At 43.1% G+C, this 16,476-nt stretch overlaps 2 protein-coding genes across 8 annotated transcripts; one reads left to right on the forward strand and one right to left on the reverse strand.

Moving 5' to 3' along the window:
- Nucleotides 1–1,053: 1,053 nt before the first annotated feature.
- On the forward strand, nt 1,054–7,316 carry LOC124681062 (tRNA-specific adenosine deaminase TAD2). Of its 6 annotated transcripts, none has more exons than XR_006995692.1 (8): nt 1,054–1,231; nt 5,704–5,741; nt 5,838–5,904; nt 5,985–6,144; nt 6,225–6,324; nt 6,567–6,670; nt 6,932–7,043; nt 7,134–7,316. XR_006995692.1 is itself a non-coding variant. In XM_047216032.1 (7 exons), the coding sequence occupies exons 3-7, from the start codon at nt 5,855–5,857 to the stop codon at nt 6,970–6,972; spliced, it is 447 nt and encodes a 148-aa protein (XP_047071988.1). In that variant the 5' UTR covers nt 1,054–1,231; nt 5,704–5,741; nt 5,834–5,854; the 3' UTR covers nt 6,973–7,316. The 6 variants fall into 6 exon arrangements, 4 of the variants coding, with proteins under 4 accessions (XP_047071988.1, XP_047071986.1, XP_047071987.1 ...); XR_006995691.1 differs by having other exon boundaries at nt 7,168–7,316; XM_047216032.1 differs by having other exon boundaries at nt 5,834–5,904; nt 5,993–6,144; nt 6,932–7,316.
- A 948-nt stretch (nt 7,317–8,264) lies between these two features.
- Nucleotides 8,265–13,421, reverse strand: LOC124681064 (paramyosin-like). 2 transcript variants are annotated; one of them, XM_047216035.1, is made up of 5 exons: nt 13,154–13,421; nt 12,134–12,485; nt 9,742–11,686; nt 9,222–9,428; nt 8,265–8,857 (listed from the first exon to the last, which is right to left on the reverse strand). In XM_047216035.1, the coding sequence occupies exons 2-5, from the start codon at nt 12,463–12,465 to the stop codon at nt 8,522–8,524; spliced, it is 2,820 nt and encodes a 939-aa protein (XP_047071991.1). In that variant the 5' UTR covers nt 12,466–12,485; nt 13,154–13,421; the 3' UTR covers nt 8,265–8,521. The 2 variants fall into 2 exon arrangements, with proteins under 2 accessions (XP_047071991.1, XP_047071992.1); XM_047216036.1 differs by having other exon boundaries at nt 12,134–12,488.
- Nucleotides 13,422–16,476: the final 3,055 nt, after the last annotated feature.

Raw genomic sequence — 16,476 nt, forward strand, 5'->3', positions numbered from 1 at the left:
CACTCATCTCCGCCGGTGTGGGTGGATTTCCCCTCGGCTGCGGTTCGACGCCGACCAAGTACTAGTGGTTGGGCTGCCGGGGATTCTCGGCCCGGCCCACGGCCTAAAGAGACCACCAAGCGTTCGCTCGCCACGTTTTCTTCCGTCGCCGCCCCACGCCACGCCACCCGGCCACCGCCGACCTCTCCCCGATCTGCCCTTCCGCCCTTCTCCGTTCCCCTCCTTGTCCCCCAAATCCCCAATCCCTAGCTGCAGCGGTTATACCTAGGTAAGAGCTGGGAGGCGCGGCAGCGGCAGCACTCCGTTTCGCCCGGCGGCGTGCACGCAGCAGACAGCAGTAGAGAGCAGCGTGTTACACAGCAGCAATTTATTCCTCTTAGGTAAGGTACCAGAGTTTCTTTGACATTACGGTAGTGTTATTTTGGCCTGAAAAGCTGGGAGACGAGTATTATTTTGGCAAGTTGGTTTTCACTAGTGGTATTTTGGCATGTTCGGTTTTCACTAGTGGTATTTTGGCTACTCTCTCAAATTTCAGAGTTCATTGTGAATTATTATAAGTTCGCAAGACCATAGTTATATTCTACCTGATGTCGCAAGGTTGTTTAAATTTAAATGTACCTAGACACTCTTTAGTGTATAGATACATCTAACTTTAGATAAATTTCCGGCATTCTTTTATGAACGGAGGGAGTAGTTAAATTATATGCTACTACCTCAGTTCCAAAATATAAGACTTTTTCGGCATGGAAAAGGTGATACTCCCTGGGTCCCAATGGAGGTGGCGCCATTGTTTTGCGTGCCTAAACTTTTGACCACTAATTTGACCAGTTTAACATTTCTCGATTGTTCCAAAAATTATATCATTAGAAACTTTATTCAAATACAAATTCAATGGTATAGCATGCATAACATATAATTCATGTTTGGTCGGTGAAATCAATGGTCAAACTTGAATCTCGAAAAACGTGTGTGCCACCTCCTTTGGGATAGAGGGAGTAACTCGGTAGTACATCACCATTGTCTTATTTGTGATATTTTTTTTTATAAAGGTGGACCATCCTACTTCAAAATCCTGGATCCGCTGCTGGACAGCAGTTCGTCTCCTCGCCGCTTCTCCCAGCGTGGCCGCACCTGACGCCGCCGGTCCGCCTTCTTGCACTCTCTCGCCCGGGTGACCCTTCGTGCCTAATTAATGGCAGTGACGGGGTTTATGGAGCTTGCGCTTGACCAGGTATGGCTCAAATCCTGCTTGTCGTACGAGTAAAACATCCTGCCCAACCAATGTAAGTGTGGTGGAGCCTGTCGCTGATGGTGACAGGGATCCTCCGTCCTCGCTGCAAGCTCAACGGAGCCTGGACGTCGGTATGGTGGCCCCAGGTCGATTTGTGGCAGAGGTGGGCTGTCATGGCCATGTGGGCGGTGCGGTGGCATCTGGCATGGTCTGTGTGCGTGTTCCTCTGCTGCGGCGGGCATTGGGCATGCAGCATCGGGTGTTGGGGGAGCTTGATCCCTACCATAGGTGTGGCTGGTGGATTTGCCAATGGGTAGTTGGGGTGTTCCCCTAATTAAATGATTTGTTCGTTCTCCCTACAGCTAGTCTGAGAGTATGCTGTGTCAACTCTCTCAAAGTTTGGTAGATTAGCTCAATCCTAAGGTCATCGTTTAGATAATTTAGATGGTTCAGTAATCAGTGGACGTTATTGAGATTAATTCTGGGATAGTTGAACCCGATATATGCCAATTAATGTTGCAACAAAGCATGAAGGATTTCCAAATAAAACTACCGAGTAGTGTGTGTTTTAGTAACAGCAGGAGAATGCTTTAGTCATTTATCAATGGAGAATTTAGGGTTGTTTACAAAAAAGAGGAAAACTAGAGGTCAGTCCCCTATGAAATAAAAGAGAAGGAAAGCTCAACTTGGATCAAAGGGGATTCATCCATATTGTGCCACCAGAGGGATAGGTGCTCCTGCCAGGCACCAGGCACCAGGCTGCCTCCTCTTCCTTAATTAAAATTGATAGTGCTTGCTCTGTAATACCCTTTCTGCTGAAGATGGTGATGATTTTGTTCTTTTCGAAATCCCAGCAAACAAGGGAGGAGATAGTATGCGCTGTTTTTCTTTGGGCCAAAGTGCCCTTGTTAGCCAAGTTCGTGAAGGTATCCTTGAAGCATGCTGCATCGTCACACCCGCATTCTGGGTTTGAATTTGTAGCCTGGAACTTGCTAGCAACGTCTACCCATATTGCCTTGTTCCATGGACAATCCATGAGGATGTGCTTTGGGGTTCCAGTTTTCTAATGCACACCAGGCAGAAGTACTCATTTCCCCTTTGACACATGAGTAATTTGTCGGCCATGAGAACCTGGTCTAGAAGCAGTGTCTATGTGAAGAATTTGCATTTAGCAGGTGCCCATTTTTCTCCAACATGACTTTTTGAAGTTGATTTTGTCGATATGTAGAATATGGCATAATAACTGGATGTGGCCTAACAGGAATCAGACTTGCCAAAGTGAGACCCCGCCAGCGGCCAAGATCCACTTCCGATAGCACATTACATTGCCGATAGTTCAAGGATGGTTGTGTACTGTCGTTGTCATCGAGACACCAGCGGCCAAGATCCACCCAACTCAGGCCTCGTTCGGTTACAGGGGGGCGAATACCGCGGTGGATTGAATCGCTCGTGGAATCGAGTGAACCCACACCGGCCACCCAAACCCCCGCTAATCCCTTCCGTATAATCCTCTTACTTTTCTGCCGTTCGGTTAATACCTGCTGACACTAGGCTTGGTTAATCCCTGCTCACGCTAGGCAGGGTTGCGCTTTGCAACCTTAATGCTAGGCTTGGTCCGTTGGTTTCACAGGAAAATGTGGGCAAATCGCACGTTAGCATGCATGAGTTACTTTACTACCATGCTTTTCCACTAATTCATCAGCATACAGAATTACACTTCTATTTTTCTTAAAATACTGTAAATTCGAATATTTCATCATCACACAGACGCAAATGTTCTCTTTTCTTTTATATGAACTGAAAGGATGAATCTGAACAGACAAAAAAACAAGAAAATGCCAGAAACCACATCCTTAACCTGACGAAGGAAGCAGCGAGGAGTATACTCACGAAGGTTCGTCGATGAAATCAAAGGCACTCACATGTCATATACTCATAAACGTGAATGCTGATGACTAATTTGAAGTAACACACACAAATTCCATGGCTCATTGAGTCCACGGTATAGCATTCATCTTCCCAGTTCATCACAAAATCAAGAAAAAAACATCACTCCTAATTAGCAAAATAGACACTGCTGATTCCTAAATGGCAAGGCACAATCACAAATCCATGGCACTCGCGTGCACCACCTCAATACCAGATCCTACCATCAGTGTACTTCAAACCCTGCCAAAGAATGAAATTATCAATTAGCTGTGCTGAGTTGTCTACCTGACCAACCTGCAGTTTCTCAACAGATGAATATTGCTGCACACATAAAAAATCATTGTAATTGTAAGAGCAAGGTTGCGATGCCGACACATGAGCCACAAGAAGAATCAAGGTTGCATATGTCAAACTGATTTCACCGCAGCTTGTAGATGTAGTTGGCAATGCCACTCAGATGCCAGACAACATTTAATATTATGGACAATGGAATACAAAAAATCTGCATCCACGGATGAACATCGCTTCCTATCAATCTTGGCATACTTGAGATTAAACTGTATAAGTGAGAGACAGCAGCTACTTGCAAGGTATTGTAGCAACAATCCAGTTCTATAGATAGCATGTCTATGATAGCTTCCCCGCAACCACCTGCATGTAATTTTGCGATCTTGTTAAAATGATATTCCATTTGCAGACCACATAAATTCATTTGAAGGCCACATAAGAAAAAACAGAGTTTGGATGGAAAAATGGCATCGGAGAGGCTTGTTTAGGATATGGTCCATTTGAATGCACATTATGCTCTATTTTCTCAAGATAATTTAACTGATTTTACCTTCAGAAAGAAACTGATGACGAAATAATTCTCAGGTTACTTCTTCAATCAGAAAACTCGACAAATGACATTATTAGTAATATAATATGCAAATCTTAAACAGATGACATTAGCAATTTATTAACATGGTTTTGGTTGCTGCCAGATGCAGCCAATCATGTAATCCTAATCTTTAACTAACAGTACCGGGGCAACATATACCTGGAGTTGGAGATCCTGGTAAGAGGAATTATGTTGTAGAAGTTATTGATGGTCCGATGGAAAGTGTCACCACTGTGCCAAACTGAACATGAACAAATAAAAAAGAGTAAACGTGGGGTTTTACTTGTTCTTGTCAAAAGAGTTGACTAAAACAGTTGTAGTCTGATAGACAGTTTACTGAAACACGGTGGCCTGAAACTGTTGCTAATCTGCTGCTATTAGAACTTGGGACATGCCTGAAACTATTGTGGTCTTGCAGATAGATCAGTTCCTCCATTTGGTACTATTTTCCACTAGTAAATAATATTTCTTGAGTAAGCCTTGTAGAGTTAATAAAAGCTACTTTACACACATAATATTGGTTATGCAAAATGATGTTGGTTTAGATTTGTGGAGTGTTATTTTAGCAGAGTGCCAATCTGACTGTTCAGGTAAAAAGTAGGTGCCCTGTAGATTTACCAGTCTCTGTACACATGCTTGGATTATTGATCTGCTGTCGTTGTGTTGTGCTAATCCTACCATTTCCCAAATCGCAAGAACATCCTAGCGCCCTGAACCTTCCTACACGAGCAAGCCCTAACAGTACAAGAAGAGGGGAACAGGAGGACGAGGAGGAGATGATCTTACCTTCTACCAGCCGGCGTTGGAGGCGGGAAGGGGGAGATGCCGAGGATCTTGAGCTTCCGTCGGCAAGGTCTTCGGTCGGTCTCCATGGCGGCGTCAGCGTCGAGGATCTCCTCTCCTCCAGCCGTCCACCGTTGAGCCGCCGCCGCCATCCCCTCCGGTCGAGCTGCCGTCGCCATCCCCTCCGGTAGAGCCGCCGCCGCTGACGCGAGAGCCGAGAGGAAGGAAACTCGTATCGCTCGCACGTGTCGCTCGCGTCGGTCGGGATGAAATCCATGGGTCTACCCTCGTGTATCTGAAAACCGGTCTAACGGAGAGGTTTCGGCCAAAACCGGGCGGTGCAGAAAACCGGCGCAGTTTAACCGAACGCTTCCTAGGCGTAGGCCGGTATTTAACACCCGGGGGCCCAACACCGGTGGAACCACACGGAAGCCCGATACCAGCCCAGTCGGGAGCAACCGAACAAGGCCTCAATGGGTTTGGATTCTTTCTCCTTGTGGCGGTGGTGGCGGCAGCTTTCGGCGGTGTTCAGAGTCATCGGCTCTCTGTATTGTGTCCTTTGTGCTTCTTTGAAGCCTAGTGGGAATCATGTGCCCTTCGTTTATGTGGGACATACCGGATCTGGTCTGCTCGAGGACATCTTCTCACGGTTGCCTCAAATGTTCGTTGGTTTATGGGTGTTTGGGATAATGAGTTCATTTGTTGCATTCACTGTGTTGTTGGTGAGTGTGCTGCTCCTGGCCTAGTTTAGCTCCGCAGGTTGAGCCAGTTTTGCCTGTTTTCTACTTTTTTCTCATAAACCTGTCAATTATTTCGATTTGTGGAGAGGCAGAGCTACTGCTAGTTGCTTGAATAAAAAAAATTGGGTTTGTTTTTGTAGGCCAAGCTTGCGCTGGACAACCTCGAGGTTCCTGTAGGGTATGCTCCAGTTTCGCTTGAATATTGTTACAGTTCACTAGGTGAATATGTAGTTCCTAACATGCTAACCATATTGTTCTGTCCCTATCAAGATAGATGTGTGATTGTGGAGAATGGGAAGGTTATTTCGTCTGGTAGCAACAAGACCAATGCCACCCGAAACGTATGCTATTCTTATCGGTGCTGGATATTTGAATGTTTTCCCGTCTTTTCCTATCTAAAAGAGATTATCTCAATTTTAAGGCTACCAGACATGCTGAGATGGAAGCAATCGATGTCCTTCTCCGTGAGTGGCAGAGTCTTGGCCTTGACCAGCCACTAGTTGCGGAGAAGTTCACAGGATGCGACCTCTATGTCACGTGTGAGCCCTGCATAATGTGTGCTTCAGCATTAGCAATACTAGGTCTGAATACCTTGATTGTTCTATTTTTCTTGTCAAAACTATATATTAAACAGTAATAAGAATTTCTTTCTTTTGGTTAGGAATAAGGGAAGTATACTTCGGTTGTGCGAATGATAAATTTGGAGGATGTGGATCAGTCATGTCACTGCATGAGAGTTCTTCGTCAGATGATTTGACAGGGTGAGGGAAATATCAGAACAAATACCTTGAGTGCTAACACTTTTCTGCCAGAATTTCAATATGCTGAATGATGTGTCATGACAAAGTTGGGCTTGAATAACCTTCCATTTTTTTTCTTCCTTGCGTGCATGCCATACATGGTTTTTGAGTTCTCGTAAATTCTTGTAACCTGAATTACGTTAGTTATTTAGGTTATTCACGGATTGTACAGCTAACATGGTCTTACATATTTCTTTTGCTAGGAGGCAAGATACCAGACCAAGAGGTTTTAAATGTACCGGGGGGATAATGGCAGAAGAGGCAGTAGCTCTTTTCAGGAATTTCTATGAACAAGGAAACCCGAATGGTTTGTTCTTTTGCACGTTAGAATTCTCAGTTCTGTGCTAAAATGTTGCTTAAAATTCAAAATCTACCGGTTCTGTTATAACGTAGTTGGGGATCTCAGCAGTTAGCACTTAGCAATATAGATCTAATCACTGAGATTTCATTTTCAGTTTGATTTGAAAAACTGACGTTGAGGATTAGTAACATAAAAGCATCAAACATGCTTTTGCCATGTCATTTAATGTTCTATATGATGACGATGATTTTCTCCCTTGCATTTCAGCGCCGAAGCCTCACAGACCTGTCCGAGTAGATCAGCAATGACCTGTAATACAAGCATGACGAGGAAGATCACAGGGATTTAGATTTAAATAAGTGATGGAAATCTGCTTAAGGTTTGGGACATGATTTGAGCTGAGCACTACTGCCATTACATAGTATCATTGTGTTCTTTGCAATAAGCTATGTGCTGAAACTTACTGCAGCATCTGTTTATGGGTCTGCTATTGGTATTTGCAGATCCACAGGCTACAGGTCAGGCGATTCAAGATTTTTTTTTGTTCCATTGTTGATTAGCTTGTGTTCACCCAAAAATTTTGACTTGTGCGGTTGCAGATATCCATCATTTGCAACCTTGAAAGTCTGAAAGACATTTGGTTTCTCTTTTATCTTTTATGGCCAATTTACTTGTGCAATTTCTTTTTATATGCTACTGCTTTTTATATGTAACTCAGTTCATAGCTTTATTTATCCTTGCGACACTTTTTTGTCAACAAGGGCTGAAAATGTATGGAGATTAGCACTTGAGAAGTGAGCATGGCCCATGAAACAATGAAGAGAATCGATGCTGGTTTCAGAACCGTACTTAAATTAGTATGCACAATCACTAGGAGTGATGTTTTGGCACATGTTAGATATATTTTAAAATGTCAAAAAAATTGAAACAAAAATTTCGCACGTACATCTTCATGTGCTATGGGCTCACAAAGTTGTTTCATGAAAAATTGACATGTCATATGGGTGTGTAAAAAAGATAAAATTTGGTGTTGAAACAAAGACTTGTCATAAGATAAATTTTGTCTTTTTCGCTTAGACTACAAAAATACTATCATTTTTTCGTGAAACTTGACGAATACACATATATTATGGAGATGTACATGTAAATTTTTTGTCAAAATATTTTAACACTTGGAAATATATTTTTATGGTAGAGGGATCATACGCATCCGGGAGCCGAATTGAATTTCATTTTCATTACTTGAATATTGAAACTATGGCCTACTAGCCATTTTCATTACTAGGGCCTACTAGCCATTTTCATTACTTGAATATTGAAACAATAATTCAACACTTACGGACGTTCCGGCCTTACGGAAAGTACACGGACAGATGTGTAGCCTGTTGATTGGTTCAGTTTTGATTCCGCCCTAAAAAATCGGGCCACGTTCTCATCCTTTCCTCTGGGTGCTGAGTTCGTAAGATTTTTCTGTAGGTGTAGCATTACTCATATTGAAATTATGTACTATGTTCATCATGCCTCTCGTAAGACCTTCTGTTTTAAATTGGCACCGTTGAATGGAAGGTAAAGCACGGTTTAGGAAACTGTAACTCAAAACTATCGAACTATTTTCTTTTAACAGACAATTACATTTAGACAAAATGCAAAGTGCGGTACCATTAAACTAAATGAGAGTAGCAACACAGGTTGCATGATCATGGTGTAAACAAAGGGGATGGGAAATTATCCAACGACCTATTCACTATTCACAGAGAACGTTGTCTAAAGAGGGATACGATGTGAATTGTCTTCTGTATGAGAGGGAAGGAAAAGGCTATTTGAGAATCCAACTTCTCCAATTTCTTATGTGCAAATTCACTCCATGTCGAACTGTTTCATTGACCGGGGACTGCAGATGATGTCGAAAGGCCGGTCGATACTGTCCCGTAATATGGAGATCTCCCCCTCGCGAAGCAGGATCTCCCCTTCCTTCAGCTGTATGTCTTCGTCAAGCGATTTGATCTTCTGCTTGAACAAGGCAACATCGTTTTGCAAGTCACTAACAGTATTCCGCAAATGCTTTGTTTCCTGCCACAAGGAATCCCTTTCATCGCTCACTGATTTAAGTGCGCACCGGAGAGCAGTCAGCTCCTTTGCAGATTCCTGAAAATCCTGTTGTATCTGTTTAATGCTCTCGGCTTTCTTCAAAACCTGCAAATTGAAACCAAATGTAATGTTAGAGACATGCACAAGCAGATGCATCAGATGATTAACGGGAACTTACGACAAGATTTTAGATGCGGATTAGCTGCTACATGAGAATTTGTGCAATTTTCTTTACAAGAGGGTAGAAAGCTCTTCCTTTCTACTAATTTATTAACTGAAGCAACAAACAAGACTTGTCGGGGAACATATACATAAAGAAATAGCTGAGAACAACTTCAGAGGGATTAGAACACAATGTAACTCACAAGACAATTGATCATTCATTGTTAGAGGATAATACATGACGAGAGTGGATTTGCTAGATTGATTGCCCCTCAAAATAGGGCCAATCAGGGTCATGTAAGGTTACCTCAACTTCAAACTGCTTGGACTTCTGGGTCATGGAACATAATTCGTCCTGAGCTCTATAGATCTCGTCTTGCATGACATCTTGGATCCGCCCTAAAGATGCTATATCTGACTGTAATTGTTCAATCTCCAGTTCCCTTGACAATAGCTTCTCCTTTAATACTCTATTGATCAGAGCTTCTTCTTTCAGCTTAATTTCGAAGTCATCCTACATTGCAGAAAAGTAAAATAAGAAAGCTTGCTTTGGTTTCAGCTACTGCTACTAGTTTCAGCCGGTCATGCTAATCCAGATATTCTACTGTGATCCTTATCAGCAATTTCGCTTCATAATACTGTAGTATACTTTGCCATAAATTGACAGATTCTTTTAGAGCAAATTTCAGGGTAGCACATGTTTTACAATACAAGCATTAAATAATGTTATTAGTGGTTTGTATATCGTTCTCTATAGCAAAACGATAAACCCACACTGGACTCATACACTTCACTTAAAACATCAAAATTCAACGGAGGTTTCATACCCTAGATGATGTATCATGTCTTGAGGGAATACCCAATGCGATGTCTTCTTCATTGTGCTTTTCAACCAACAGAGATTTAATTCTTCGCAGACCAAGTGCTAAATTATCCATTCCTTCTTTTATGTTCTGGTACTTCAAACTGTATTCGATGACTGCTAGTGCATCAACACTAACAATATTCTCACTCTTAGATTTCAGCACGTCCAACAATCTGCCACAAAGCCGACTAGAACCATCTAGTAATGATAGGCCTTGAATCTGCAAGTTTTCCACTCTAGCGTTAAGCTCTTGTTCAAGACGAAGTGAGGATAAGCTTAATCCGCTCCCACTGCTTTGCAGGCGATTTAAAATCCCTATGTTCTCTTGCCTAAGAGAGTTTACTTCAAGGGTACAGGACTGAATTTCTTTTCTCAGCTTTTGCTCAACTCCAGTAAGTCTCAGAAGTTCCATTTGCATCCTGTTGGTGCTTTCGCTATTTCCAACAGATTTAGTTTCTAATTCAGCACTAAATCCTTGTCTGAGCCCAGTTATTGTTTTCTCCTGCTCATTAGATGCCCTTTGTAACCTTGCAATCACCTTGTGTAACGCCCTGCTGTTATCTTCCCTGGATTTTAAGCATTCTTGGATTTGGTCCCTTTCTTCTGCAGTTTTTGTAAGGCTATCATGCAATTCTACTGAGGATCTGTAAAGACTGCTGTGCTCATTCATAACTTTCTCCAGCTCATCATTCAGTTGTTTGTTTTGCAGTTCCAAACTATTAATCCTCTTAGAAGCATCGATTCTGTTTGATTCAAGCAAAGTAACTTCTCTCTGGAATGACACATTCTGCTCTGCTAGCTCCCTTACTCTATCACGTAGTCTCTGTTCTTCAGATTGAAATCTTGCCAGCTCGGCTGACCAATCATTTGACCTTCTGTCAAGCTCCAGTTCCAAGCTAGTTTGTGCTTCAGTCTTCTCATTTTCCAGCTTTCTAGTTCTGGTGTCCAATTCTAGCTTGGACCGCTTATATTGTTCCTTGGCCACAAACCTTTCTGTAAGACGTGACTCAATCTGTGAAGACAGTTCGAGTGCTAATTGTTTTCTGTCTTCAATCAAACTCTGAATCAGCTGCATTAAGTCAGTTGAGTTCAGTCTCTTATCCCTGAGCATTTTAAGCTCACTCACTTCTTCAGAAGGAACCATAAAACACGCATCTAATTCTTCAGCTCTTCTAAGCAACTTATCATCAGTGTCTTGTTCCAAGTTTTTGTCATGAAAACCATAAGATTCATCATGTTGAGAAGTATCGGCAGCAAAGCATCTTGAGGTAGTTACTGAAAACGGATTCACTGAAGATCCACAGAAACATGGAGGTTGGGGATCTCGTGAGTCCTCATAGATATCTTCCACTGTAGTCATGCTTTGTGATTTACACTCCTCTGGGTGCGAAAAATTATCAGAAGATCCTTCAAATAGATTTGTGCCATTTCCATCTGAATCACACATAGATGCAACTTTGTGATTCAAGCTGCCCTTTGTCCCTTCCTGAGCAAGTTGATGGTGGTAGGCATCATTATTGTCGATGTTATAGTAGTTCTCATATATTTCTTTGCAAGATTTTGGTGAAGATGGAGCTGTAGAATGAGGTCGAGGTGGCCGTCCACGGCCCAAATGAGAAGCTGCAGTTCTGATGGGGAATTTCTGCTGATGTTTCTCATTTAATCTGTCTGCTTCTTGATCCCTATCAATGTACAGGTCCAGCACTTCATTCTTGTGCAATAAATTGGTCAACCTAGAAGGTCTGCATTTTAATGCAACAGGAGAGCTAAGAGGAGAGTGTCCTGTTGATGAGCATGAGTAGCCTCTTGAACGTGGTGAATCAGTTTCCTGTACGTCATGTCCTTTCGGAACCTTTATCGTGTATTCCCCTAGATTAGGATGTCTTTCTGGTGGCCATGAGTAGCACCTGCAGACATTAACCTGTATTACTAACAAATTTCTAGGCAGCATGCTAGAAAGAACAACATGCAAGTAAATGTTATGGTATGGTATGTAACAAAAATGTTATGGTATGGCTAACAGGACTTTAATCCAACGAATGAGCTGGTGGCTGCAGTTTGTCTGCACCAAAGAAAATCATATGTACACAACACTAAGTATGGCCATGAGGAATTTAATTCAAAGAATGGGCAAGGTGTACATGTAAGAGAAGAACTTTCACTTAAACTAAAACTACCGCTAAAGTACAATTTATGACATACAGCCAAACCTAACAAAAACATACTACCAGATTTTATTTTAATTTCAATTCATTGAATGCATTGATTTTAACATAGCATCCAGGAAGTGGCAAGGTGATAGCAAACTATTGCAAAATTGATGTTGTTCCAGTAATAATAATCAAGCCACTTACTCAACATCGGCAACATGACGAGGCGTGTCAGAACTATCAAACATGGAACACGGAACATCGCCTGAAAAGCTCATTGCCCGATCATCCAAATGACGGTCAGTGGCTGTGGCTGTAAACGACAGGCATCTCCTGAGCTGCGGATTAGGTGATTCCTCCTTCCCCGGTTTCCCATACCGGCCCCTCGATCTGAACGCCCTGGTATCAGGAGAATGAGAGGCACCATTAGTCCCACCCTCATCCAATATGTTCTCGTTCCTTTTATCGTGTCCTGGGGCTGGCTTGTCGTTCCCGGCATTGCCTGTGAACGAGCGGAATGGAAAGAATCTTCTCATCTCCCAAAATGCCTAGTGACCTGCTGCATGGAGAAAGGTTGGGGTCAAAAAAGGATAGTGGAATTGTTGTAGCACGAAACATAGCAATGGTGATAAGGCCGGTAGCTGTTAGAGATAGACAACAATACAATTGAAGAGAGTAGGGAAATATGGGTAAATTCGTGACAATTCAGCCATTATTACCGGTTAAATTTGGTTTAGGGAATTCGTCGAACGGGATGCAGGCATAGATCATACTATTGGGAAAGGAACAAGAAAACGTACACACAAGAACCAGGAAAGAATAACGGAATCGGATGTTGTACTCTTCAAATATCTGAGACCGACTAAACTGAGCGGCAACATCGAACGTAAAACCAGGCCTGGAGATTTTGTGCGCGAGGAAGAGAACAGGACAGGAGATCGGGTCATATACTATATTGCAGAGCTACTAAAACTAGGCAGCGGGCTAGCTCACTCTGCGTCAGTAAAATCTCGCCGCCAAATCACCAACAAACAGTACGACGCCAAACAATAAAAATTGACAGCCGATCCATTTTCTGGACTGACCAAAACAGCAGACCGTGATCGCCGAACATCAAACAACATTGGAAACGGAAATTTCACCGCGTGATCGTGTTTTGGTGAAAAATCTCCGATGACGTTGAGATAAGTAATAATCACGGTGGACTGGGCAGTGGAGACCTACCTGGGAGAGGGAGGGTGAGGAGTTGCCTGTTTCGTGAGGCCGGCCGCCGTGGCGACTCGCGGCGCCGCTCGGTACGAGAGAATCGGACCGGAGAACCGGAGTCCGGGAGGCGCAGGGCCGGAGCACCGAGCACAGGAGCGGAGTGCAGCGGCAACCGTCGGGATGGTGGGATTGGAGTGGCAATGAATCGTAGTAATTGCCTCCGATTTGGAAGGGGAGACGGGAATTCCGTGGGGACTGGGGAAAAGGATTTGAAACGGGGGAGCGGAGGGAGGTGGGAATCGTGGGGGCGGGCGGCGGCGGCCAAAATCCGAAAGAAGTTGTGGTGTGGTGGGGCTCGCGGAAGAAGGCCGTTGGCCGTTGGTTTCTGCTTTATCTGGGCACGGGATTCAAAACGCCCAATCCATCGCCATCGCCAACGTTCATCTCGTGAAGCAATCGCTCGATTTTCTGTCTTTTTGGGGAGAAAAGCAAAAGAAGCACGTACTACATGTCTACATCAACCGTAGTGATTTTTTTCTTCAATCAAGTGGAAAAAAAAAAGCAGGGATCTAGCCATCTAGGCCGCTATATTTTCAGTTCACAGGATGTGCATATGCCGCTGACAACTACTCCCTTCCATAATCTAAAACGTTTTGGTAAACTAAAATGCTCCCTCCGTCCTACAAAAGTAGCCGTAGATTTGTTAAAATTTGGATATATGTGAACAAAAGAAAACATTTAGCATGTTTGCCAAAACATTCAGTATGTTTTAATGTATGTTTCTGCAACGTATATATGACAACAAAAAGCACACTGTACTTCATAAAATCGAGAGAAGGGGTTTGGGGAGACAACGTCGCTGCGAAAGACAGATATAAAGGATCATTATTGGGCAAAAATTAAGACTGATTCTATGTTTTCCGATGAAATTTGTAGGGGTTGTCTGGATTAGAGTCTTGAGCCGCGCGACCATTGATTGAACGGTTTGTTGCATATGTTTAGTTGAGTGCTGGTAAATTGGTGTGCTCTTGCTCGCTTGGCTTTCGAGCTCATTTCAAGCCAACATTTGGCAAGGAGCGGACGCTCGATTCCTTCATCAAACTTTTGTCGCGCACCAGTGAATTGGCAGGGCTAGCCCTAGCGGCATCCAAAAAAACTATTTTCGTCCATTAGTTGATTGATGTGGACACAAAATGCTGGATTTCCATGAAGATTGATTAGAATTTCGTTCCTACAAGTGCGTCCACTCAGAATTCCTATTGAGAGGTTTCTGGATGATAGTTGGGTTTGGTCAGAAGAAAGCAATGGTGTAGATGTTACAGATTGATTAGTTGGTGAGCTAAGAATTTGCTAACATCAAGCTCAGGTGAAGGGATGAAAACGCTTGGAAAAAGGTGTGGAAACTCTAGGTTCCACCTAAAGTTTGTTGTTTCTTGTGGAGGGTCATCAAGATTTTGTACCATGTCGCCAAGTACTAAAGCAAAGTCATATGAAACTAATAGCCTACTACAAAACCCGTGGTGCCGAAAAGGAAACAACTATTTGCTCTTCATATGGGCGAATAAGTTTTGGCAAGAGTTGAAGGAAATTCTAAGGGTCAAAGCACCACAATCATGCCCTATATTTTAGGCAATAAATTTGGTGGAAGGAAAGGTCACTACCGAGGAAAAGACAAGTGTCCTTTTATGTGGGTGTTGGGTGATGAACAAAACAAGGTGTGGCATGGAGACATATGAAGACCCATAATTTAGTCGGTGAAATGGACTTTTTATACAACAATGGATCTTGCTAGTGTGGGCGAAAGTAAGGTAGCTAAACCTCATTGTGTGAAAGAACGGTAGAAGAAACCTAGTCATGACATATTTAAGATCAATGTCAATTCGATCTTCAAAGAGGTGGATGTTGCTGCTGCTGACACAAATAACCAAGTACTTTGTCCCCAACTTTCAGCGATGTTGTCAAGCTCACTGGTTTTGCTGAAAACAAAGGATTAAACGAACCGTGTGGAAGAAGAATTGTTTGCAAAGAACAAAACAGAAAAATGATGTAGAAGATTGCAATTAAAAGAAGAAGGACCGGGGTCCACAGTTCACTAGAGGCGCCTCCCAAATAAAATAAATATGTTGGGTAAACAAATTACAGATGGGCAATTGACAAAACGAGAGATTCTACGCTAATGGTTGGTGCAGAATACATGCTATAAAAGTATGCGGGTATTACAACAATATACATAGACTGTAATCCAACTGCATCTATGACTAATAATCCACCTTCAGGATTGCATCCGCGACACCCTCCAGTATTAAGTTGCAAGCAACGGACTATCGCTTTAAGCAATGTGTGTAAAGTAAATGATGAAACTACCCTTGAATAGAACACCGCTGTTTTCTCCCTAGTAGCAACAGCACATCTACAACCGTAGAGAACAAGGTCACTTATCATGGTTAAATAGAGGCATGAACCCACTATCGAGCATAAATACTCCCTCTTGGAGTCGCTAGCATCTACTTGGCCAGAGCATCTACTAGAAACGAAGAGCATGCAAGATCATAATAACATAATACCTAATCTCAACCAAAGCAATCTCCCTATAAATCGGATCCACATCAAACCAACATGTAGCAATTACAAATAGATGATCTTGATCATGTTAGGCAGCTCACAAGATCTATACATGAAGCACAACAAGGAGAGGACAACCATCTAGCTACTGCTATGGACCCATGGTCCCGTGGAGGACTACTCACGCATCACCTTGGATGAAGACATGGCGATGTAGAGGCCTCCGGCGGTGATTTCCCTCTCCGGCAGGGTGTCGGGATGGACTGCAGAACCCTCCCGAACTAGGGTTTCGGTTGACGGCGGCGTCGGAACTTTTCGTGGATGGAGGCTCTCGTCCCTAGGGTTTTCCCGATACGAGGAATAAATAGGCGGAAGGGCGGAGCAAACGAGGCGACGAGGCGCCAGTACATGGGCCAGGCGCGGCCAAGGGTGGGGCCGCGCCTTCCCTATGTACCTTCATGTGGCAGCTCTCCCGTGCGTGTCCTTCCGGCTCCGTCTTCGTCCCGAAAAAATAAGACTGCGGGCTTTTGTTTCGTCCAATTCCGAGAAATTTTCATGTACAACTTTTCCGAAACACAAAAACAACAGAAAACAGTGAGCGCACTGCGGCACTTTGTTAATAGGTTAGTCCTAGAAAATGCTAAAAAGTGTGAAAACGTGCACATAAAACATATAAGAATTGTAACAAAACAAGCATGGAGCATCAAAAATTATAGATCCATGTTGTAGATCTGAGTACTCGATTTCCAAGTTAACTCCGACTCGTCCACGAGTAGGTA

The sequence above is a fragment of the Lolium rigidum genome, unplaced genomic scaffold, assembly GCF_022539505.1.
Source record: "Lolium rigidum isolate FL_2022 unplaced genomic scaffold, APGP_CSIRO_Lrig_0.1 contig_33265_1, whole genome shotgun sequence".
NCBI classification, from domain to species: Eukaryota; Viridiplantae; Streptophyta; class Magnoliopsida; order Poales; family Poaceae; genus Lolium; species Lolium rigidum.